At 47.8% G+C, this 23,438-nt stretch overlaps 9 protein-coding genes across 9 annotated transcripts, besides 25 other annotated features; all 9 read right to left on the bottom strand.

The window, feature by feature from the left end:
- Positions 1-11,337: part of a sequence feature (heterozygous, Esmeraldo-like haplotype) that runs on past the window's edge.
- Positions 2-22: a microsatellite.
- Tc00.1047053506941.194 (hypothetical protein, conserved) lies at positions 162-9,788 on the bottom strand (the record flags this gene model as incomplete). The annotated part of the gene is made up of 1 exon (XM_814002.1): positions 162-9,788. One exon carries the CDS (start codon positions 9,786-9,788, stop codon positions 162-164), a length of 9,627 nt encoding a protein of 3,208 aa, XP_819095.1.
- Positions 9,903-9,922: a microsatellite.
- Positions 10,052-10,993, bottom strand: Tc00.1047053506941.210 (hypothetical protein, conserved; the record flags this gene model as incomplete). The annotated part of the gene is made up of 1 exon (XM_813993.1): positions 10,052-10,993. One exon carries the CDS (start codon positions 10,991-10,993, stop codon positions 10,052-10,054), a length of 942 nt encoding a protein of 313 aa, XP_819086.1.
- Positions 11,088-11,108: a sequence feature (AT_rich).
- Positions 11,338-11,487: a sequence feature (areas merged during assembly that could not be assigned to a particular haplotype. This can correspond to areas where the two haplotypes were merged or to regions with more than two copies in the genome that were merged during assembly.).
- Positions 11,371-11,398: a microsatellite.
- Positions 11,426-11,483: a microsatellite.
- Positions 11,488-17,976: a sequence feature (heterozygous, Esmeraldo-like haplotype).
- Positions 11,718-11,783: a sequence feature (T-rich).
- Positions 11,991-12,731, bottom strand: Tc00.1047053506941.220 (hypothetical protein, conserved; the record flags this gene model as incomplete). Its single annotated transcript, XM_813994.1, has 1 exon — positions 11,991-12,731. One exon carries the CDS (start codon positions 12,729-12,731, stop codon positions 11,991-11,993), a length of 741 nt encoding a protein of 246 aa, XP_819087.1.
- Positions 12,901-12,933: a microsatellite.
- Positions 12,970-13,005: a microsatellite.
- On the bottom strand, positions 13,087-14,331 carry Tc00.1047053506941.229 (pre-mRNA cleavage complex II Clp1 protein, putative; the record flags this gene model as incomplete). Its single annotated transcript, XM_814003.1, has 1 exon — positions 13,087-14,331. One exon carries the CDS (start codon positions 14,329-14,331, stop codon positions 13,087-13,089), a length of 1,245 nt encoding a protein of 414 aa, XP_819096.1.
- Positions 14,422-14,472: a sequence feature (A-rich).
- Positions 14,538-14,561: a sequence feature (AT_rich).
- Positions 14,628-15,359, bottom strand: Tc00.1047053506941.238 (hypothetical protein, conserved; the record flags this gene model as incomplete). The annotated part of the gene is made up of 1 exon (XM_814004.1): positions 14,628-15,359. One exon carries the CDS (start codon positions 15,357-15,359, stop codon positions 14,628-14,630), a length of 732 nt encoding a protein of 243 aa, XP_819097.1.
- Positions 15,672-15,706: a microsatellite.
- Positions 15,753-15,777: a microsatellite.
- On the bottom strand, positions 15,851-17,986 carry Tc00.1047053506941.250 (hypothetical protein, conserved; the record flags this gene model as incomplete). Its single annotated transcript, XM_813995.1, has 1 exon — positions 15,851-17,986. The coding sequence occupies one exon, from the start codon at positions 17,984-17,986 to the stop codon at positions 15,851-15,853; it is 2,136 nt and encodes a 711-aa protein (XP_819088.1).
- Positions 17,977-18,084: a sequence feature (areas merged during assembly that could not be assigned to a particular haplotype. This can correspond to areas where the two haplotypes were merged or to regions with more than two copies in the genome that were merged during assembly.).
- Positions 18,015-18,042: a microsatellite.
- Positions 18,085-18,743: a sequence feature (haploid, Esmeraldo-like haplotype).
- Positions 18,256-18,293: a sequence feature (A-rich).
- Positions 18,744-18,836: a sequence feature (haploid, non-Esmeraldo-like haplotype).
- Positions 18,837-23,438: a sequence feature (heterozygous, Esmeraldo-like haplotype).
- On the bottom strand, positions 18,851-20,791 carry Tc00.1047053506941.260 (hypothetical protein, conserved; the record flags this gene model as incomplete). The annotated part of the gene is made up of 1 exon (XM_813996.1): positions 18,851-20,791. One exon carries the CDS (start codon positions 20,789-20,791, stop codon positions 18,851-18,853), a length of 1,941 nt encoding a protein of 646 aa, XP_819089.1.
- Positions 20,874-20,913: a microsatellite.
- Positions 21,026-21,068: a microsatellite.
- Positions 21,072-21,099: a microsatellite.
- Positions 21,314-22,249, bottom strand: Tc00.1047053506941.270 (DNA-J protein, putative; the record flags this gene model as incomplete). The annotated part of the gene is made up of 1 exon (XM_813997.1): positions 21,314-22,249. One exon carries the CDS (start codon positions 22,247-22,249, stop codon positions 21,314-21,316), a length of 936 nt encoding a protein of 311 aa, XP_819090.1.
- Positions 22,640-22,701: a microsatellite.
- On the bottom strand, positions 22,930-23,438 carry Tc00.1047053506941.280 (heat shock 70 kDa protein, mitochondrial precursor, putative; the record flags this gene model as incomplete). Its single annotated transcript, XM_813998.1, has 1 exon — positions 22,930-23,438. A coding segment is annotated over one exon (509 nt), but the record flags the coding sequence as incomplete, so codon positions are not given.

Below are 23,438 nucleotides of genomic sequence, written 5' to 3'. Positions count from 1 at the left end.
CTTTTTTTTTTTTTTTTTTTTTCAATTTCTGCTGGCGTTTCAAAAAGAATATTAATCCTCTCTTTCTCTCTAAATAAGCTGGCACTTCTCAGGTGCAGATAACATTGCAGCCTGAGTGTCAGTTGCAGCAAAATATTTCAACTTCACACTTCCTTTTCAAACTAAACGAAACTCCATTTGGGGTTTTCACAGGCCACAGTCTCGAAGTCTTCTTGGATTTCTTTATCCAACGCCTCGCACTCGCACGCGATCCAGTATCCAATAAATTGTCCACTTTCTGCTTTTAAAGAATTTCTTTCTGGCGCAGGTTGCCCAGTAGGGGATAACGCGGCTTCCTCGTCCTTCTTGCCGCTCTCCTCATCCACTGCTCCCTTTCCTCCCTCTTCAGCAACCCTCTCTCTCTCCGGTGAGTCCAGGGGCAAAAAGCACCCAGCCAGCAACTCATACGATGCCCAGAGAGACTCGTCGCACTGCTCCACGATACGGGGAATAAGATCCTGGCAAATTCGACGTGCTTCTTCTATGGTGTTATCTGGAGATAACACAGATGTCATCACATCAAAGCGGCATCCAAACAGTACACCGCGCACAGTGAGGAATAGAAGTTTTCTTTCCAACAAACACTCCTCGCCAACCACTTCCTCCACCTCCAATGAGAAAGGAATTCCCGTAGCCAAAAAGGCAACTATCATAGGCGTCTCTTGTAACAATTCACTAAGACAATCGGCGATGGCCCCACGTGATATTGTCACCTGTGCGTACGCTCCTGATGGGAAAAATGACTCTTCCTCAATACACACGTCATAAAAAACGCCGGTAGAGATGCACATGACCCCTTCCTGGGTTATCTCAATTTTCGTCGGGTAGGGTTGAGTTGCAAGAAGTGAACTATATCCATCTATCCGTATGACGGAAGGGGCGCTAGCAGGTGCAGCGATATTCACTACAACACACTCCTTGTCAGACTTCCCTTTTAAAAGAATATCACCAAAACGTAGGGTGGGAAGTGTTGCCGTAATCCCAACGCCATCCGGAGAAATAATAGCAAAAGCATCACCCCTAAAATCCAAAATACAGATATTTCCACTTCCAAAAACTCTTAACTCAGAATAGCACATCTTGAGATTAAATGAACATGCGACAGGAACGTTCCGCAGCCAATCCATGTTCTGCACTTGAGACAAAGAGTTAACCATATAATTCCCAAGGTGGATGAATTTCGCCAGCTGCAAACTCACAACCTGCAGCGCAATGGACTCATGACCACGATTTAGGCGTACCTGAAAAAACTGACAATCGTAGCTGCCGCATGTCGGTGTCGTCAGGGTGCCCGCTACCGTGAAGAAAGGCTCCACAAATGACTGTGGTGCTTCTCCAGCCACAAGATCAAACGAGATGTTCAGGTCCGTGATAAATGCGTCCGGGAAACGACAAAGAACCGGCACATGCGCACTGGGAGACACACCACGGACCGCTATTCGGTCTTCGGTCTGATGAAAGACTCCCAAAAGAGTTATTTGTACAGGTGGATCTTCAGCCGCACCCTTAAATACACTGTTGTGGGTAAAAAACGTCACTTTGGAAAAGTCATCCTCGGCACCGGTTTGCTCCATCACCGCGGTATCTCCTTCCTCTCCAATATCCCTCTCCACATTAAGCTGAACCTCAAATTCAATGCTTTCAATTTTCAAGCCGGGTATGGAAAAGTTAATACCCTCTCCTGGTAGTGTGAAGCAAACAAGGCCTGTGCTGCTATGCATCGAGGGCGAGGTAAACACCACTTCCGTTTCGTAATTCCCAAGAAACTCCTTCGAATATATCATTTGAAGGCAATCAAAAAGAGGAAATGGGCAGGCTGTAAGAGGCATGCGTTGGAGAAAGTTCACCCCTGGAAGTATCCTAAATGGAAACGTGGCAGGAAAGCAGGCTGCCCCGGGTATCGTCAAATTGTATTTGGAGGTAAATTTCACCTGATTGAGGGCAAATACAATCACCATGGGTCGTTCTGTAAATCCCGCGTAGTAAAGGAGTGGAAGTTCTGGAAAATGCTCCGCCGCGATCCAGTTGTCCCGCTCAATATTTATTGTAATAATAACAGAGGCCAGGTGCGGACTGAGTGGAGTCATAGAAGGGTGAAAAAGAAGATCTGTGTTCTTCTGCAGCTGCACTGACAGACTCCATAAGACAGTAAGGGAGGCACGTACGTTGTGAAAGCCATAAAAGCTTTCCACCAATGTACCTGTCTCATAAAATTTTGGATAAAACCAAGAATTATTATCAGCCGAACGCACAAAATCACGAGACAGTAACATTGGATGTTCCACCAGCTGATTTAGTTCATCCACATTACAACCGTAATTTATTGTGGCTTTGTAAAGTAGATACATGATGTCATTGCTCAATGTTTGACCAATGGAGACAAATTTGTCATGAGGTGGGTTCTTTTCTTTTGTAGCCTCTTTTGAAGTCTTAGCAACAAAATTCATAAAGCGCGCTCTCAGTCGAATTACACCCTTTGCCAAACGTCCATGACGCTCAATATCATTTGGTTCCCGAAGACCACTTAAAACGCTTCTCGCTTGATCAAAACCTTCGCGGCAATTCTGACAGAACTCTTCCTCATAATTGAAGGCGGCGTCCTGCCATTTGCTGTACATCGAGTGACTGGCCATGCATGGTATTGGTGGGGCCAACGCGGTAGTGGCACCAGTCTCCTGAAACCAGGTGACCTGCCGCAACTCCAGGTTCTCATCCTCTCGAATTCCTTTAAACCTGATCCGCCAGTACGAGGAGGCTACATTCGTCGGCCATGAAAGAGAATTGCCCAGTTGGGAGAAGGGACGCTCTGCAATCGGGACAAAGTTCACGCCATCCTCACTTGTCTCCACCACAATTGTAATACAGCTCCCGTCTTCTTCCTTCTGCATTTCCTCTTCAGCTTCTCCTTCAGTGTTGCCATTCCCTTCTCCCTCTGACGCACCAGCAAGAACAGTCGTCCCAGCACGTGTTGACGCTTTCGTGGATGAATTCATCGTAGGTGTAGATTTCTTGTGTTGTGAAAGAGACGACAGAGACATTGAACGGATCAGATCGGTAAATCTACGTCCCTTCAAAAACACTTGATGAAAAAGTGGCGTTGTGCCCTTCTCAAAGCACCATGTAACCGTCATTACTTTTTGCTGTCCTATGGAGCGTAGCACCACGGTATCCGTTTTATTTTCGGTGAGACGCCCAGGGGCCTGCACCTCCAAAAAACCGGTCGTGGTAACCCCTACAGATGGGATATCACTCAGTTTTGAGGAAACAAGCATCTTTCCACTAAAACTGTACCACTGAGCGCTCATGTCCGTGGAAAGAGAAGGAGGCGACACCACATAACCCTCTTCAAAATTCTGCACAGCAGGACGCAAACGCCAACAAGAAGAAGACCCCCTCGGCACCCACCCCTGATGCACAGTCCGTGATTGTGTCGTGTCACTGTTCTGGATGATCGCAACTTCCTCCCAAGCGGCACCGTCAGGTGAGAGTTTCTCCACGATATACACGGAGTCAGGCGGCAACACTACTTGTACAGCAACCATTTCTTTCGGCTCAGCTCCAAAGTGAAATACCTCGAAGCCGGGGCTTTCTGCATTCACTTTTTTAGGCTCTACGACACGGTACAGCGTCGGCTTAAAAGTTTCAAAACAGATATCGCGAAGTGTAAGGAAGGATGGTCCTGTGTGCTGCACAATACGAAGACGCCAGAACTGATAATAATCGCCACTTTCCCATGCCGCTTGCGCGGAGCCATTACGTAGTAAAAGGAACACATTGAGTGTTCGCCATTCTACAGCGTCCAAACTGCATTCGACAACAAACGTGGTGGATGTACTTTGTTTCTCGTGACTCACCAGGCGCACGCCGACAACATGGGCAGAGTCTTTCTTGTTTTCAAACACCAGTGCCGTCCCCACGTGCGCCAAAAATGTCATGGGTGTCACTTTGCATCCAGCGGAGTTCTTTTCCCACAGAATCGATGGATCCCATCCATCCCCGACCGGTGTTGAATTCTCAACAGCAATGGAAGGACCAGAATACTCAAAGAGGTAGAAATTCTCAAACAACACGTTGGGCTCCCACGTTTGCAGTTCAATGCGCCAGTACCGTCGAGGGCCCCGGGGTTTCCACGAGGCTTTAAAATGGCCAAAACGACTACGCCACAGCCCACACTGCTCCCAACGGCTCCCATCGTCACTACACCAGACGCCCCATACGGCATTTACCCGACCCCCCACACACCGGCAGGTAAACGCCATGAGATTAGGGGACTTCAAGACCCCATACTCAAGCGTCACATGATGTGTTTTCGGATTATGTTCATTCGCAAATTCCGTTAAACTCTCAAAAGCCACTGTTGTTTTTCCCTTCATAAATAACTCAGAGATGGGTCCATTTAATGTACCCGACAAGGCAATTTTCTGCGCCGACTGCAAATACGGCGTACAGGGCAAAGTGTAGAAGACGACACTCATATAGAATACCGGTTGATTTCTCACACAATAACTTTGCGTCGCATCTGTGGTTAAACGCCAAAGTCGATGAGAAGTAAATTCCACGCTCGCCAGTCCCCACATTGTGCGACTGAGCCCGGAGGATTGCAGGTGATGACCAACAGTTTTCCAGTCCAACCCATCATCGCTATATTCAATAAGCCAATCCTCATCACAGGGTTCGGAACTTCGAATTACGATTCCAACCAGAAGTGGCTGTTCTTCCATGAAATCAATGTGAATCACGGAGCTGCGTCGCCTCTTCCCCCAATTCAGGTACCACGTCATGGAGCTAAATAAATCCATTTGACTTACACAGATTGGTCCTACGCGGTCGGACACAATACCGTCGGTCACTGTTTGAAAAGCCACACGATCCTCACAGAAGACATAGAAGCATCTGGGATCTTTAGGGAAGGAGGTAACGCATAAAATCGTTTTTCCGTCAAATTCCTTGTGATATAAATAGGGGCAGTTCCGAAGAAGCATCGGCCCCTCCACAACCTCCGCCGTGAAAATGTTCCAGCGCAGTACCTGTTGAGAGCGTATAAGAAAGAATTCACCGGGGCAATCCCATATTTGAACAATGTCTTCAATTTGATCCATGCTCCACGGTAGTCCCTTAAAGAACAAATTAGGATCATTTGGGTTGCTCTGCAGTTCTTCAGAGCCCAACTTCAAATTCCACAAAATAATCTCCTTTCCATGAACAATTGCCACGACAGATGGGGTTTGTAGATTGGGATAAAACACGGCGTCAAACCCACATAAAAAGGGATATGGTAAATGAGCGAAGCCGGGGTGGCTCGCGAGAGGGATCGTGCGGTGTGAAACCACAATGTTACTCCTCAGGTCCAATTCAACAAAGTTTTTCCCACAAAAAAAGAGACAAAATACCCCATCGGGAAGAAGCGGCAGAATGCAATGTTTCTCTAACCAACCATCACTTGAGGAGGATGCAAAGACGGCTCCAGGAGCGAGATAGTTCAGTAGTTCCGCAGGTTTACAAAGAATATGAGGTGCCGTGATGTTGACTCTGATTGAATGATGCGGTTGGAGCGGAACACTGGGATCTAAAGGAATGGCTTCAAGTGCTCGCAGAACCTCATACCATAAAAGTCGCACCACACCTGTGCCCACAGGCAATCGTGTTATAAAACGAAGACGCCAAAAGCGCGCTGCGTGTGCGTCACCCCAACAAGTGGCAGTGACATAAGGTGTAAGAACAAAACACGTGTGTTTAACGTACACAATGCCGTCATCACTACTCTCAACGACAGCCCTAATCGGCGCCACACGAAGCACTCGATAATCTAATCGTGTTGTATCTAGCACGACTACAAGGGCGCCAAAGGCAACGGGATACGTGAAACCGTAATCTACCTCTATCACCTGCGGCAGATAACCAAGCAGACTTTCCTCGGTTTGAACAAAGACGACCTCTTCACAGAGCAGCGAGGTCACATTGCACGTACCATCCTGCCTGGTGAGAGATAAGAGATCCATCAATTCTTCCCGTTTCTGAGTGAGTGTGCTGGTAATAGTTTCCGCCAGTTGCCCTCCATGGTCCAGATTATTCAACACAACGCCACATCGATTGCACTCCGCGTCAAGAACATGCTTACAAACACCATGCAGGGCAGCAGTTGTCATCTGCTGTAGAGCTTGCGGAAGTCTTGATAAAGAGGTTGAGGGAACCGTCTGGTATTCATCGCTTTTCATTGTTGACACAGAAGGGGCAAAACTGTGAACAATTACCACGCGACCCTCTCTTCCAATCAGCATTACACTCATCTTCTCCACGTCGGCCAATTCCCCTCCTGTCTCAGGGGGTTTTCTCTTTCCTTCCCATTCGTTCTTCTTGTCGCACTCGATTTCCTTTTCGACACTCCAAAGTAATGTTGTCATGGGCCCGTACGGAAACAGCCGTGCAAGAGTTGTGTTAAACGTTGGAAGGTTCTTCTCACTCTTCGTCATGTCGCCAATACGTTTCACGGTATCAACAGGTCGCCGCTGTTCAAGGTCCATGAGTATATACATAAGCTGCGAAAACAAAAAGGCATAAGAAGTATTTGGAACGGGCACAGCAGCATCAATCTTGCGAAAAAATTCCTGCGGCAGCGCCGCAAACTGCTGGTGAAGTTGTAGTTTAAATGGCCCCCCTGTGCAGGTCTGCCAGTACGTGTCCCACTCAATCCATTGCTCCCCGCAGAAGAAATATGCAGTACGTGGATTCACTGGCGAGTGCAACACACAGTCAAACCCGGTAGCAAAGGGGAAACGACACGTGAAAGGGTTCTCCAATATGGGGTGCAATGGCTCTGTGATGGTGTGGTTTTTGGTGTTAAAACAACATGTGTGGTCCTTGATAAAAAACAAAACATAATCTGTCAATTTACCATCCGCCTCTGTAAGACGGACGGAGTGCCATGGATGACCGACAAGCGACAGGGGAACACTGTCATTCTCCAACGCCATCGATCGAGCTGTGGACACCGAAGCAGTGCCAGGCCCGAAAGGGTATTGGCCAGTTGACTGCCTGGTGCTTCGACTGAGACTAGGAACTCCCCTCATCAACTCCCTCCGTTCTCTTAACGTCTTCCAGCGGTTTTCCAGTCTATTCATAAATGCATCCCGTGCTTCCTTTCCCGACTTCTTCCCACCCGTGACCTTGGCAAGTCGTTTGGACGAGGGCCTCCCACGTCGAGAAGGCTCAGGAGCTGGCGCCGCTATCCTTATTGGCAAACTTTTCTCTGCTTCCAACGACGTCCACTGAATTCGTGTCCATCGTCGCTCAAGATCGGCAGCTCTCAGACACTCGGCATGCTTCTGTAGTAAGACGGGAAGTGGTGGATACTGTGATATTTGCTGGACGAGAGCATGAACCCACTCGACCGACCTCAACCCCAGCACCTCATGGAGATAGAATAGAAGAAGTGAGCGCGAGTTGCCCATAAAAACAATTTTCCGTAACGTCCTCAAAAGTTCTTCCTGGGTCTCCGCCACATCACGGTCGCAGCCGCGGTAAATAAAAAATATCGGAGGAGGAAGGTGGCAAAGGGCCTCAAACACAATCTTGGTGACCTCAAGGCGGTGCCGTGTTTTCCAGTTGAGGGCTTCAATACATAAGTAATGCACTTCCTTTAGAAGTGGAATTTGCTCCGCTAACTCCATGACTTTTTTGGGCAATATTCTTGCGGCGTAAAGGTTTCGTCTGTGACCCCGTAACGTCATGTATGCTCCGGCGTCAATAAAAATGTACGCATCACCTGTGACGTATAAATTAAAAATTCCACGCGGAATGTAGAAGAAGCCGTTGTTTCCAACACGGGGCCCAAAGTTCCCCTGACAAATGAGGTAAAACGCATTGTCAATGTTCGTCTGACCAACAACCTTGAATGTTGTCAGAAAACCTCGCTTTAATGGTGACTCGTTCTTCACCACACCTCCTGGAAACGCAAGCCACTCTAGAGAGAACTTCATGGCAACTAATACCGCACGTCGTTGCTTTCGAAAAGCCCAAAGAGCCGCTCGTGTGTTGTCAAACATATTTCCATGTGGACCGTCAATGAGATACACTCCCTGCCGTCGTCGAGAAAAGGCAACCCGCACAATATTGTCCACATCGGCATATTCACTCCATTTTTCCCAAGAAACATAGCGACTTCGTGGAGGTCGTTCTTTTCTTCGGTCAAAAGGCCCCAAACTTGCGGGCAAACACCCAACAACTTGCACAGCTTCACATGCATGACGCAATTCCATCCCCAACACATGAGACGGTAGCCGTGCAAGATGCCGACCAAACGCAAAGACCATGTAAGGGTCAATGGCCACACCATCCATGTCTGACATGGCACTCGCAACGGTTAGTGCACAAGTTGTATCTTCTTCGTCCAGTTCTTCAATGTATGCCGCCGAGAAGTTGAGGACGGCAAAATTTTCAATAGGCAAGTTTGTGAGTGGAATATCGAGTAAAGAAACATACTGATCATTTTTTTTGGAAGAGGGTCGTAAAACGCCGCCGTAGCCGTAAATACCAAACCTCACAAGATGCGTCACACACTTCTTTGAGCAGGGACGAATATCCGTGTACTGCATCATCAACTTTGCAAGACGGAACAACGCCGATGGGCGCAAAACGGAACCTTCCGCAATTTCTTTACAGACACGACGCATCGCCTGCAATCCCCCATTCGGAAGACAGACTGCATGGACCCCACATATAGAACATTCTTCCTCCACCTCATCCAATATATTTCTTCCGTTGCTGTCATCTTCATCCTCTTCGTCGTCCTCATCGACGTCGTACTTATCGCTGCACGTAACTCTCGTCCGTAAATTATCCCCAACATGTATGTCGTTGTTGTTTACTGTTTTTACCGGTTTCCCCAAAGGTGTCTTTAGAATGCCTTCCACACACCGTCTAAGAATGGGATTCGCTGGATACGCGGTCTGCTCACCGGAGAAACGTTTGCCAACCACTGCATGCATTGCAGTAAGAATATCTTTCGTGAGATGCAGTCGACATTCACCGGAGCATAAAAATAGGACCCCATCATCCACCTCACAGCAGGCCAAAATACAACGGAACATGGCCTGGAGAGCCACCCCTGTTTGGGCAGGCAGCATGGTATCCAGTTCTTCTCCAAGCGACAGGAGGAGACGACCCTCAATTTTCTGGTCGGGGGAATGAATGACGGGCCTGTTACACACCAGACACCGCGAGGCTAATACCGTCAATTCCGCATTGGCAAAGCACTGCTTCTGAATGGAGAGATACTTTGGCGTATCCTCGTCCACCAGAATCTCTGTCACATGGGGGTTCTGCACAGCAAGGGTGAGAAGACGGCGGGCGGCGGCCACTGTCAATGTAATGCCCCGCAGGTCGATCTTCCTAAAAGTGTCATGCGACCCAAACGTTTTTTGAATCAATTCAACATCTTCGGTGGTGACCTCACAGTTCCGCATGGACAACTCCACCACGGGTAGCCGCTGCAGTGTCGAGAGGATGGGAACAATGCCCCGCTCGCCCAGGTAGCCATTCTCGAAGTCGAACACAGTCACACCGGCAAGCAGCTGCTTCAAAAAGGTGTTGTTGGGGTTCACACTGTGGTTCCTGCATTCTTCGAGGTAAAAAGCCTCCGATGCCGCGGGCGTCAGGCGTAAACGAAAAACAGAGTCGTCAAAAGCCAATTGCTGAGCGGAATGGGTTTGTGTCGTCTCGGTGTCCAGTGCAGGGCTCACAGCACAACTCATTATCTCCTTCTTCCTCTATATCCCTCTCTATATTTCCGTGTTCTTCTCTTCGGCAATCGTGCCGCGTGCTCTTCTCCCGTCTGTCAACATCAACGGAAACAAACGAAAGCCAGCAAAAAAAAAAAAAAAAAAAAGACGGACATGATGCTCAATGCAAAAAAAACAAAAACAAAAAGCCTCAAATAGTGATAAAAGGCAGTATAATATATGGACCGTTTATTGCTTCCACACTTCCTCCGCAGTTTCTTTTCCGCAATTTCTCATCAACTGGCAGAGTACAAATGTATTGGCACAACTTTCCTAAGCAACTGGCGACCCTGCAGTTTGACTAAAACGTTGGCATCAAAAACAACGCGTATGTTTGGCGTCTTGAGGGAGGGGCACGTGTACCATCGAGGGAATATCATGTAAATGGGAATCTCAAGGTTGCGGAGTACGTTCCCATCCGCAATCTGAATGGTTTGCAGCTCTGTCACTTCTCGCACGATTTTCCCCGGCGTTGCCGCCTGCTCCACTCGCTGCATTTGCAGTTCAATGGAAAGAATCTTAGCGCTACACCGCCGCACGACAATCCAGCCGGAAAGAGGGATATCAATATCGTTATAATACCGATCAAAGCATCCCTCAAGAAGAAAATTGGGATTCACGCGGTCGCTGGGTGTGGGACGATCGCACAGCACCTCCAGACTCTCTTCATTCAATTCAAACCGAACACCTGTGTCTTCCTTCAGCACATGCGGCGGTGGTTGACCCTGGCCGGGGACAATAACATAAATAGGCACCACTTCACTCACGTCGCTGCTCATGATTCCAGTAGAAATCGCGACAATGGTATAATTACATGTGACATGGACCCCAGTATACGTCTGAACGAGCGGCACATCTGGATGGGACGCCCTAATTTCAAACGTAAAGGGCACCTCAGTTTTCCCAGCGGGAATCTGCGTGCCGCGACGACAAAGTGGAATCTGAAGGCTCATTACCTTCAGTGGTTTGATATTGCCAACCCTGCGGAAAACCGAGGCGTTCTCTCCATATGGGAATTGTATGGCCACGACACCAAGCACAGTCAAATTAATATCGACAAAACTGGATGACGTGGCGTAGTTCACAACGACGCAGCCGGTAACCTCCTCACCAGCGAAATACGTCCCTCCCACACGGTCCAGCTGAACCGTCAGCGGGTTCTGCACTTTTGCCTGCATCACAAATGCAAGCGTGTGCCTCCCTGTTAGGACACCCACCGCCCCCTTCCCCTTCGGCCCCCCTGCGGCTGTGAAGGCGAGAGAGAGAAAAAAGAAAATAAATAAATAAATAATTGTCCTCCAGAAATAAAGTAAAAAATTCTCATCTCTCCCCGCACCACTTTTCCTCATTTCTCTCATTTCTCTCGCCGCCGCAACATCAACACTAACAACAGCCGTGGGAATGGTGTCGTGCCTTCGTTGCCCTCTTCACGCGGAACGTTCCCAGCATGCGCCATTTCCACGATGCTTCTCTTCCTTCACACAAAATCGCCTCACCACCGGGAAGGCTGCGCACCCACCACACAACAACAACAACACACACACACACACGCATGAAAAAAAAAAAAAATAAAATAAAATAAACCACCGAAAACGCACGTGCATACACACAAAAAACGAAATAAAACAAAACAAACAAACAAACAAAAAAAAAAAAAAAAAAAAAAAATGACGACGCAGCACCGCAGCCATCAGAGCAGCATCAGAAAATGGCGAAAAATGAAATGCAAAGGAGAACACAGCGGATGTACAACAACAACAATAACAAAACAGAGGCGCAAAAAAAAAAAAAAAGGAAAACAACAGTTCCCTTTTCATCTCTTCGATTTCCTTCCGTCATGTCTTTTGATTAATCCCCCCCCTCAGTTCTATTCATCTACAGTGCCTTCTCACATAATTCCACTTTTTTTTTTTTTCCTCCTTCTCCTTTTCTTGTCGTGTTTTTCTTTCATTTTCCTCTTCTTTTATTAATTATTCGATCATCCTTGAATTTTCGGGACCTCATCTCAATGACATGCATTCAACGCGCTCCCACTTTCCACCCATCTCCTTCACCACCCAAGAGACAATACATATATGTATTCATTTATATGTGTATGAATGCATTTGTGTGTATGCATTTTGAATATCTCCATTATTTTTACTTCAAGACCCGTTGACAAGCTGCACAAAAACATCAAGGAGCAACGGTTTTATTCGGATGGGCATCGTCACTGTAAACTTCGCAGTTATCGGAACTCTTTGAAGATCCCGTTTGCGGAGAATCTGTCATGTTGGCAAATGGCCAAGTGTGCCGTGCCAGATATGATGTAACCATCGATTCCACCACCGTAACCACAACAGCCGACACCGCCTCAGCGGAGTTCTCGGGAATCATCACAGAGAACCCGGCGATGTACGCCCGTAAAAACATCTGAAAAGGAATCATTGCGAGGACGCGTTTCGTGCGGCAACTTTTGCTGCCCAGTTTTCTTCTCCGGTAGTACAGTTTCACAAGTGTGAGGACAACCGACGGCGCCTGCCATGCAAAAAAGTCCAGGTTCCAGTCCGAGTCCGATGAAAAGGCATACATGGCGTAGGCGGCAAAGTTGGCGGGTGAAAATCGGTCCAGCAGAGAAAGCGTATCCGACCACCCGGTCATGGTGTAGTCCAAAATAAAGCGTGGTGTTGTCACGGCAGCAAGATAGCGCACGGGGCAGATCATGGCCGAAACGCCTATTTCCATCCCTAGGGATGCCACGTACGGCACAGATTCTCGTTCCCACATCGCGAGAGAACCTTCCCTGCGAAGCACGTACCTTGAAAACAAACCACAGCCCACATAGTGCGAGAACGAACACAGGCAAAGACGCATGATAGATCCACATAAAAGTCGAGCCGTCTCTACCCGTGTATTGATGGGCCGAAGATAGTCCATGGCATCTAATTTAATCCCCTGGCTCTTAAAAACGCTATAAAAGTGAGAACAGCAGTAAACACACCCACACACGCACGTAACTAAATTTAAGCGTCACCACTCTCGCCTTCTTGCTTTTATTTTCTTTATTTTATCTGAAAAAATGAAAAGCCATCAAAGAGTCAAAAGCAAATAAAAAAAAAAAAAAAAAAGAAAAAAAAAACATCTCTACCAGTAAAACAACACGAACAAAAGGAATCACACACACACACACATACACACATGCACCCACGCAGAGCCATGTTTCCTTTTTCCTAAATTTCCTTTTAAATTTTCCGCACCACAACCAATGACGCGGTTAATAAGCAAGCAGATTTCATCCGGGGGCAGTGAACGGCGGGACTTTTGACCATGGGAGCTTAATGGTGGACGACACCAACAGGAAAGGCTTTGGAAGATTCCCCGAGGCAGGGGAAAGAAAGGAAAAAAACCTTTTCCCAATCTCTAGCAAAACTATAAAACCCGCAATGTTTGCCTCATCTACCGACTCCAAAGAATCAGACCAGGAAACGGCAGCCACGCTCAACGGCGCCACCTCTTGCCACGAGAGCACCTCCAATGTGAGCGCATTCAGAAAATACACGTCCTTTACAAATGCAACGCCACGGTAAGGCGACAAGGGGGTTCGTAGTGTGCCCTTAAAATAGGTCAGCAATTGCTCTGTACGTGATTCACAAAGTTGCGATCGACCACGCTGAAACAGGCGGGGCTGTTTTGGATATCGCAGAAGGGTGATGCTGTGTCCAATCGCAGCCCTCCGTAACTCCTCCGCGAGGTCCTCATCCGACCCACAAACAACCACATGTGTGATAGAGAAGACCGAAATCAGTTCGAATAGGATGTCCCGCCCAATGCCTGTTGTCCAGCCCATTGTATTCACAATAACCCCACCTATTGCATACTGTGGTTTCGACATACAGACCGAAGCAATGGCCTGCGAAGTGAAGGCACACAAGTCCAAATACCGTTTTCTCGAAGATGCAGTGACAGTTTTATCGCCAAAGAAAAAAATCAGGGGCATCATGGTGTTAAATCCATCGTCCACGGGTATGTATTCCTCTATAAATGCGGTTGCAATACTCCCAGGACAGGCGATGCCTTGCTGACCGACATCCGTATCTACAAGCGCAACACCGTACTTTTTGTCCGAAGTCGCCAAGTTTGCAAGCGCCCGACAAAGGCTACTCTTACCTGTGTTTTGATTCCCAACGACAAGAACACGAGGCCCTTGTGGACCTTTGTCATGAAATTCGCGCGGCAAATCGTTGCTAATGGTGGCGTCGGCCCGTGCAAGATCCAATAAGGCGTGTATATCATCAATGGCGGAGCTCATTAGACAAATCTTAGCCGTAAATTCCCCCTCCACATGCACACGACATGACAATGAACACACCACCGGTATGCCGCACCAAGAGAAATTATAACGAAGGTTTCGCTTCAGTGGCGCGCCATAAACAGTTGCGTCTCCATCCACAAGAACAATGCACCCCGACCCTTTAAAGTGGATATTCAACTCACTACGCTCCAGTTCATAATGCGCATGTTGAATGCCTCGCGCCATCCGTTGGCCGTCGTCTCCCCCTCCACCGCCAATACCCTCACTTCTGCAAAGAGTAAAGAGAATTTGCACCAAATATAAATGCAAACAGGCAAAAAAAAAAAAAAAAAAAGAAAAGAAAAGAAGGAAACAATAAAAGAAAAACAAGGGACGCTACAGCACATGAGTGCACGTCAACATCTATAATTCCCCTCACCACCTCTCAAAACAATATATATATATATTTATATATTCTCCCTTTTCTTCCAAGTTCAGCCCAATGATGCAATCACCACCGGAAACTTTGTCGCAGAGTTGCTTCACGAAAGCAGCTTCAGTTTTCCAGTAATGGGGTCCAATAGCGCAGACGGCGCCGGGCCAACAGCCACCAGCACTCCCATCTGCTCCCCAGCGTCTGCTTCGTCCAGGGGTGAGGATAATGACGTGGCGCCATACCACGGAAGCCCATTTGCTTCCGCCGCAAGTGCGACCCCTCGAAGTGTACGACTATCAGGAGATCGAAGCGCGATTTTGGCACACCCCACACGTCTCCACCATTCATACCATGACCTCCACTCCCTGTGCTCAGCGTCACGTCGTACTTTCTGCACCAAGCTTACGGCAGCGCCGGCGGAGAGGGTAAAGATCTCGTTGGGACTCACTTCCTTCACGTCTCGACGAATGACCAGCACCATTTTTAGACGAAGATCCTCAATACGCTCAAACTCACTGCTGCAATCTGAGGTGTCTTCTTCCTCTTCCTCTTCATCATCCTCCGTACTCCATTCTTCTTCCTGCCCGTCTCGTGGAGTGGAAGACGGCACCTGCGTGTGCTGCGGCAATGCGGCCTGATGTTTACTCCCCCACAGCACCTGCCGCTCCCTTTCAAGTGAACAAGGAGGAATTTGCCCTCCCCGTAAAGACATTCCAAGTCGACGAAGGAACAGGTCGACAGCAATAACCATGATGCAACCAAGAAAAAAGCCAAACAAGCTATGCTTCACCGTTCCCGCAACATCGCCAATCGTCTGCGCCTCTTCGCTTGTGTACATTCGGTTCCCTCCAACCAGGTAAGGCGAATCATAAAACTAAAAGAACAATAAAAAACAAAGAAATCAACAAGAATTACTCCATCATCATTTTCTCTTCGGCAACTCCCCAGTAAAAGGGCCGGTCGAAACCAAGAGGCCGAATGCACAGTGAAGTAATTCTTACTGATTGTCTTTCTACCAGTAAGCACACCTTCAAACAGTAGACAACAACAACAACAAAAACAAAACGACATATTTTAAGGACGTCTCGTGGCATGTGTTAAGCCAAAGTGGCATGTTACACCTAATGCAAGAATGTCATTGTGAGTAAATACACATACACACACACACACACACACACACACACATTAAATATACAAATATGAAAAGGAGCCACTCCATTTTTCCCATCACAAAAAAAAAAAAAAAAAAAAAAAAACAACCCACCCGCCAACCAAGAACAATAACCGCGCAGAAGACTCACCTCTCCAAGTCAAAGCATTTCCATCTATTCACACAATGCCTTCGCCAGGGGCTGCATAACGACGTCTCATTGTGATACCCAACGAGGTCTCGTTTACGGGACGAACATGACCCCGTAAGACAGCTCCCGAATCTACAGCAATTTTTGAACGTCGACGAGGCAACCGATAATCACCTTCACCTCTCCAGTTGGGCTCCGATACACTAGGCATCTCACTCTGATAATGTGACGTTACTGAAGCACGAATGACATTCGTCGCAGATGCGGCCCTGTTTCCAACTGCTACATGTGGAGTTGAATAATTCCCTGCCAGCCTTCGAGGTGCTGAGCGAACGTTGCGTCTATTCCCCATTTCTGATAGTTGGCGCCTCCTTGTCGATTGTGGTGGCTTTACCAAAGGAGAACCACCAGTGAATGTTGGCCGTTCCGTTATGTTTGCGCTATTGACGGAACTTCTTCTTGATGATGACATTCGCTTATTAGTCCTGCCGGTGATATTCCCGTTTGTTGGAATCCCGACAATGGCCTTTGCGATAGGCAAAACTGCCTCTTTCTTTCTAGAAGAAGTGCTGGAGAGCAAATGATCCTCATTCACATCATTCAAATCACGCTGTGGCGTCGAAATACGTTCACTTTCCCCTCTTTTGGACGGTAAAACGGGTAAAACTGCCCTTCGCTGTAGATCAGGCCGCCGTGCTCTGGGGGAAGGGCTCGGATGCATTACTGTCGCACGATCATACATCGAGTCATCACCGCGTGGACTTGGCCCCTTCGTTGCTGAAGGACTGTAAGGCTTAAAACGAGGAGTCCCATGCAGTGAGGGCGGCGTACCGTGTGGCGCGCTTCCTGTGTCTACAGAAGGGTATTTTGCACGCTTGCTTGAGATCGTTGCTGATCGCATCAACATGGAGAGAATTGCATCGCGTCTCATGTGTCTTGCTTCCTCTTCCATTTTGCGGTTTCGAGCATCACGCTGTAAACCTATATCTAATGTTTCCGTGACAACATCTATTATGGCCTGTTTCCGTCCGACAAACCGCCTTCTACTCTCCTCCGTCTCTAATGTGACGTTCCTGAGAATTTTGCTCGGGTAAAGCGTTTCCATAAACTTTACACGCCGCCGCGGAACCTCCACTTCGTCCGGCTCCACCTCGTTGTGGCGAAGTACAACTCGGCTGCCACCTTCCTTCCCCTTTTCTCTGCGAAAGCTCTGAAGAATGTGCTGCTCCTGGTGTAGTTTTTGCCTATGCAAGGCAACCTCGTCTACCAACTCATTTGCGCCATCCCCCCCGTCAACAGGAGCCGCAGGAGCCGCATAACCTTCAACCAGAGACCTTCTTCGATCGCTTTGCCTTTTTACATGGGTATCGCCAAAAGTTGCTATGAGATCACGCCTTACACCATTCATGGGGCCCCTTTTAATGCGCTCAATCGTCTCGCTGATGCGCATCTCCACAATATCTTTCTGCAGCACATCCCCGTTACCATCACGAGAGACATTTAGTTTTGAGAAAGCCGAATACAACAGCCATTCCAAATCTCTAACTAACTCCTCATGCGTTATGGACGCCGTGTTCTCCGCAAACAACAACCAGTCACCAATCGCCCAACGCGACGAGTGACTTATTTCAACGGTGCCAGGACGAAGGGCAAGCTGTCGTAGGATGGCGTTCAGAGTTAAATTGCGGTGCGGTGGCAATCGTACGCTCTCCAAGGCGTACTCCTCGACGCAGCTAAGAATTTCCTTAAAGTCAGCATCCTCCAAAAGCCGACAACCGGATCGAATCATGTCGCCCAAAGAAAGACCCGCAAACGATGAGACTGAGATAACAAAGTACTCTTTGCTTGCCGCTAATTCTTGTACGTAGGCATCAATGGGAAGCAAAACAGATGGCAACATGTTCCTACGCTGTGAAGCCGCAACCAATGCATCCAATCGCTGCTGCTGCATACCCAATGCTCTCTCAATCTCTTTCTTGGATCCCGACACCTTCAAAGGAAGACAACGCACTTCGTACACGCATCCCGTAAATTTGTCCTGGGCGCTGTATCGAGCCCCGTTGGAGCTTTCCTCCGCATCACTTATGCAGTTGCATAGTGTAAGCACAGGAAAGAGCTCGGCCTTGTCGCGCAACTGCAAGACGGGAAGCGAGAATGATCCCATGCGTCCAGCTGTGGAGCTCTTTACGAGCAAAAAAAAAAAAAAAAAAAAAAAAAAAAGGAGGTGCACGAATCCACAACCAAAGAAAAAAGAACAAAAAATCCAGTTATTTGGCAAGAAGACTCACATTGCCAGCAGAGATGATTCAACGCCACAGGCAGCGACAATTGTAAACGGGGTGGTGGGGTGAATGACAGGAAATTCTAAGATAAACACAAAGAAATTTGAAAAGGGGGAGGTCTGTTTGTGAAGAAAACGCCCGACCGAGTCCGAAGAAAGAAAAAAAAAAAAAAAAAAAAGGAAAGAAGAAGAGCCAAAAACTCCCTCTCCCCTTTTTTTCTCATGTACTCAACAAAAATAATCCCTTTTATTTGTCACAGCGTCTTCTCCTCTTTCTCTCCACATTTGTGTGTGTGTGTGTTCCCCCGCACCAGTGCACATCCGCTTCACAGTGCAGGCAGAGCAGAAGGAGTCAGTCATGGCCCCTCCCCCCCAAGGACACACACACACACAAATGTAGAAAGCATAAGAGGGTGAAGAAAAAAAAGCGAAAAAAAACATAAAGGGGAAGACAAATGCCGGACAGGGAGGCTCCCACCACCAATCCTCCAAAGACACAACGACAACAACAGCAGCAGCAGCAACGGAAGAATAAAACCGTCAGAGCCAACCTTGCTTCCAAATAATACTACAGCGACACTATTCGGGCAAGACACATGGAAAAAAAAATATAGGGAGTAATGCACACGCAAAAACACACGGGACAATAGACTCCGTCCAATTCAATAGACCAAACTCTGCAAACCCCGTGCATTTCAAGGCGAGAAAAGAAAACACAACAAAGATTGAATATTGGAAAATCGCGTTTCAACCTGTGTTGTGCGCATTCCAATCGGGGACAGAAAGCATCTCATTGGGAAAAATGTCCCTGGAGGCGACAAGTGCTATATCTGTTCCATTTTCATTGATGACGACAGTACAATTTGCCTCTGATGCTTCCACATGACGGATCGCCCCCATAACTTTTGGAAGGTAATAAAGCATACTTTCCGCTTCACGCACTTTCACGGCAACAGCAAACGTACGCACGTACTCATACAATGCGTAGAATAAAGCAGATGAGTACGTTTGCTTGTCCTTATCTGAGAAGAAGACGGTAAGTGTATTATACAGTACATACATCTTGTCCCGGGCACTGGGACTTAGTTGATCCGTTGGAAGTGGATACACGCCTAGATGCTTAAGCGCGGCTTGAAGTGGTAAAAACTCTGTCTTGTCTGATGCAGCGCTTTGATCGCTCTCTTCACCTGAGACATTGGAATTACTAACATCGTTGAGGCGTCTTTGGGATCGACGAATAGACAAAAGTCGATCATGCGTAACACATATCATCAAGAAGAGTCGTGTCGCCATGTAAGTCAAGTCTAAAGACACCTGATTCACTCTTTGTGGGAGGGTGCAAGAAATGAGGTCCCGTGCCCGTTCCACGGCTACGCGATGGCGACCAAGTTCCATGACAAAAAAAAGCGATGACCGCTGCTGACACTCTACACTACAGTAACAGGCCAATTCCTCAGAGGAATTCCCATCTAAATCCACAGGAACACGCATCATTTTTCCTTCAGTTTTCAGACACACACAACATCGACCAGAGGGGGTTGAAAAGATCGACTCCATCGCAAAAATTACTTGGTCACCTTTATACACAATCTCATCTTTTTTAAACCGACGAGAAGAGACCAGCCTTTTGGCGTATTGGGAATCCAAAAATAAATCTAGGTCGTTGCGTGGTAACCCCATTTGCAAACTGAGCATAAATGAATTTAATTCCCCAATCTTGTGCAGCTCATGACTGTGAGGCAAAAGCAACATGGCACGATGAATCTGCTGCGCAGCCTTCTCAAATTTGCAGAGTCCACTAAAAGCCCGGGCAGCTGCAAGATTCCCCTTTACCCAGCGCGGCTCCTCCTCAATCGCCTCCAGTGCGTCCTTGAGGCCCTCCTCGTAGCGACCCAAAAAAATATTTGCGCGCGAACGCAAAACTAAGATGTCTACACGGTTAACCGCATTTAAAGGCAGCTTGTCCAACAACTTCAACGCCTCTTCGTATGCGCCCTCGCTAAGGCTTTTCTGGACAGCCGCTAACTGGGGCAGGGATTGCGGCACCTGGACCTCCATCACTGAGAGAGATTCATAAAATTGCCGATTAACCTTCGGAGCTGCGGCGTCCTCGCGGAAACGTACCGCCCGCGGGTCAAGGTTGCCGAGACCAAAACAAGATTGAATAAGGCGGTTACTTCCGCCTGGCGATCGGTTGTATGATTCAACAGGAACATTCGAGAGGCAAATACGAGGAAGGCTCAGACCGTAGTTCATCTCAAGATGTTCATCGTAAAAGGACACAAGCGTCACGTTAACAGAGTGCCGAACGACTGTGCCACAAAGTCTACCATTACATACGGCGCGGTAGGAGTCATCCCAGTGCTCCCGTAACAAAAGGTGGACGTCGTCCTCATCCACAACCCACACATGACAGCCGGTCGGGAGATTCTCAGCCGATAGCCGTGGCAGCTCCGGCTTTTGTGTCGTCGTCAACGAGACAACAGGCTCTGGAAGGTAAAGCTGTTTTTCATCATCTCCACCCAGTAAACCTCCTCCCTCCTCATCTCCAAGAATGCCGTTGATGCGAAAATCTCTAGTTACTGTTCCCCATTCCGATTCATCGGAGCTGCTGTCTCGCCCACTTCCATTCCGGTCCAATTCTTCTTCGTCGCTCCAAGACGGGTCAGCTGGCGGCGGTTTCTGCATGATCCCTTGCAACTAGCACTAGTATTGTTGTTTTCACCCTCCCTCCTTTCCACTCTCCATATAAAACAAAGAACCAAAACAAAATAATAATAATAATAATAATAATAATAATAATAATAATATATTAGCAGGAAAATAAAGGGCACACCAGTGTCCTATTCTCCTTCGCACGCCTCGACTTTTGACCACCCACCCCCTCTCCCTTCCAGTTTTTGTGTTTTTATTCTTCCTTCGCTTTCCTTATCCTTCCTTTTTTTTTTCTTTTCTTTTCTTTCCTGCCAAAAAAAAAAGAAAAAAAAAAAAAAAAACCAATAGAACTTAAGCGCATGTTGTGGGGAAAGAGAAAACAACAATAATAATAATAAAGAGTGAAAATTCAAGGAAAAAACAAACAATGATATGTAGACACGGAAAAAGTTACAACAACACATTTCCAGAGAATGACACTCCACAAATGCAACAGAAACAAAAAAAGATTTGTGTGTGCGTGTATGTATGTAATGTAAACTGCGTGTGACAAAACTATCCACCCGAAATCACGTAAAAATGTTCTCGGGGCGGCCGAATCTCCCTGAAGTGTTTTTCAGGTGTGGGCGGCACAACAGGATCCGTCTCCTGCTTCCTCTGACTGGCCACGAGAAAAACTATGGCGGCAGCAGCGACAGATGTCTCTAGAGCGTCTCGATTTTCTTTATAAACCTCAAGGAGCTCCTCCCGTTTCTGCTCAACAGAGGAATAAAAGTCGGCGCGAATGCTTCGATGTTTGCCCCACGCAAATGTGCGCTGGTACGTGAAATATAACACCACAAATGCTAGGAGAAAGTAGAACCGCAATGCTGCTGGATTTCGCGAGGGAAGATCGGCACTGTCACTCATTCGATCCGCCACACGCTGAAGGATTGACTTTGAATTTTCCTCCTTTTCCTTTTCAATCGACCTGCGACGCAATTCTTCCGACATATCAGCCTGGGCTGCATATGAGGCATACCTTGGCTGGTGTGCACGCACCAGCGGTCTGTCTAGCTCTGTCCAACTCCCATCATCACGGCTCTGATACATGTAAGTTCCAGTCGGTGTAACCCTTTCCGTGGTCGGATCTAGCGCACTCAACTTGGCAACTTCTTCCTCTGAAAGTGCCTCATACGGGGTTTCCTTCTCTTCTCGCTGTTGCGGCTGCCGCTCAGACTCCTGGGAAAAAGGGCTTGGACGACGCACGTCGGCACGTGCCTTTACCCCGGACGACTTCATACGCATCCGTTCATACGCACCCTCCTTAATCAACATGTTATACGCCTTGTTCACCTGCTCCATCTTCTCGCTGTTACCCGCGGGAGCATCCGGGTGATGTAAACGCGCGAGCTCACGAAAGCGCGTCTTGATCTCGGCTTTTGTGGAACTACGACTGAGCCCCAGCACCGCAAATGGATCAAGTGCCAGAATCCGCAGTGAACGTCGCATCGCTCCCTCCGCAGGGCCAGACAATAAAAATGCACCCGAACGTTACAAGAGCCAGACGCTCAAATTACCGACGCAACTCCAAGTGAAACGAGTAAAACAACAAACCCAACGCCGGGAAAAGCGTGAACTCCCAAAGGAGGTTCTCCAGGGCTACAGTCTCACAAAAAATCGTCCACAGAGCCGATCTGACGACGTCAACACTGTGCCTTTGGTGAGAAATAAAATTACAGACAAGTAAAAAAAACATGCGCATAACATCGAACAGTAATGGCAGACCACAACAACAGCAAAAAGAAAATGACATGACACAAGTCAATGCCATCAGAAGTACTTTATAAGGAAGCATCCACAAAAAAAGAAATAAAAACTGCAGTCGGAAAGACAAATGTCAATAATAATAATAATAGTAATAATAATAATAATAATAACAATAATAATAATAATAATAATAAATAACTGTTAAGAAGTCCTTCAAAATATCACAAATCAAAATACTGACTGCATGACACCATCTATTGCGAATTAGGAAGGCTCCTTTATCATCGACTGCAGCAATCATTAAAATTAAATCTTTCCTTACAAAAAATGTTTTAAAAACACGGACCTTCCAACTACGGAAGCATACCATTCACAGCACTGCTCCCATGTCAAAAGACAAAAAATATTCTGCACTCCTATTCTTACTGCTTCTGCTGATCACCCTTCTGCTGTTGTTCGCCCTGACTGCTGTCAGTGTTGCCGCTGGAGCTGCTGCTGTTCGCCGCGGCGGCCTGCTGATATTCCGTGCGGCCGCATTCCATAACCGCCTTCTGAAACTTGTCCGTTGCCGCCGAAAGCTCGTCCTTCGTCACGTTGGGGTTCTCCATGGACTTGCGGAGCTCCGCGAGCAGCGTGCGCACATTCTCCTTCTCGGCATCGCTCACGTACTTCCACTCTGTCAGCTGGCGCTCCGCCGTGTTCGCCTGCGTCTCGGCATTGTTGCGCACCTCCACCAACTCGCGCTTCAGGCGGTCCGACTCCGCGTGCGACTCGGAGTCACGGATCATCTGTTCAATCTGTTCCTTGCTCAGGCCGCCACTCGCCGTGATGGTGATGTTCTGCGTCTTCCCGGTCGCCTTGTCCTTCACCGTCACGTGACAGATGCCGTTGGCGTCAATGTCAAACGTCACCTCGATCTGCGGCACGCCGC

This window comes from Trypanosoma cruzi, genomic scaffold (assembly GCF_000209065.1).
Source record: "Trypanosoma cruzi strain CL Brener 1047053517161 genomic scaffold, whole genome shotgun sequence".
Taxonomy (NCBI): domain Eukaryota; phylum Euglenozoa; class Kinetoplastea; order Trypanosomatida; family Trypanosomatidae; genus Trypanosoma; species Trypanosoma cruzi.
The sequence above is the reverse complement of the archived record's forward strand: the minus strand, read 5'-3'. Positions and strand labels throughout refer to the sequence as shown.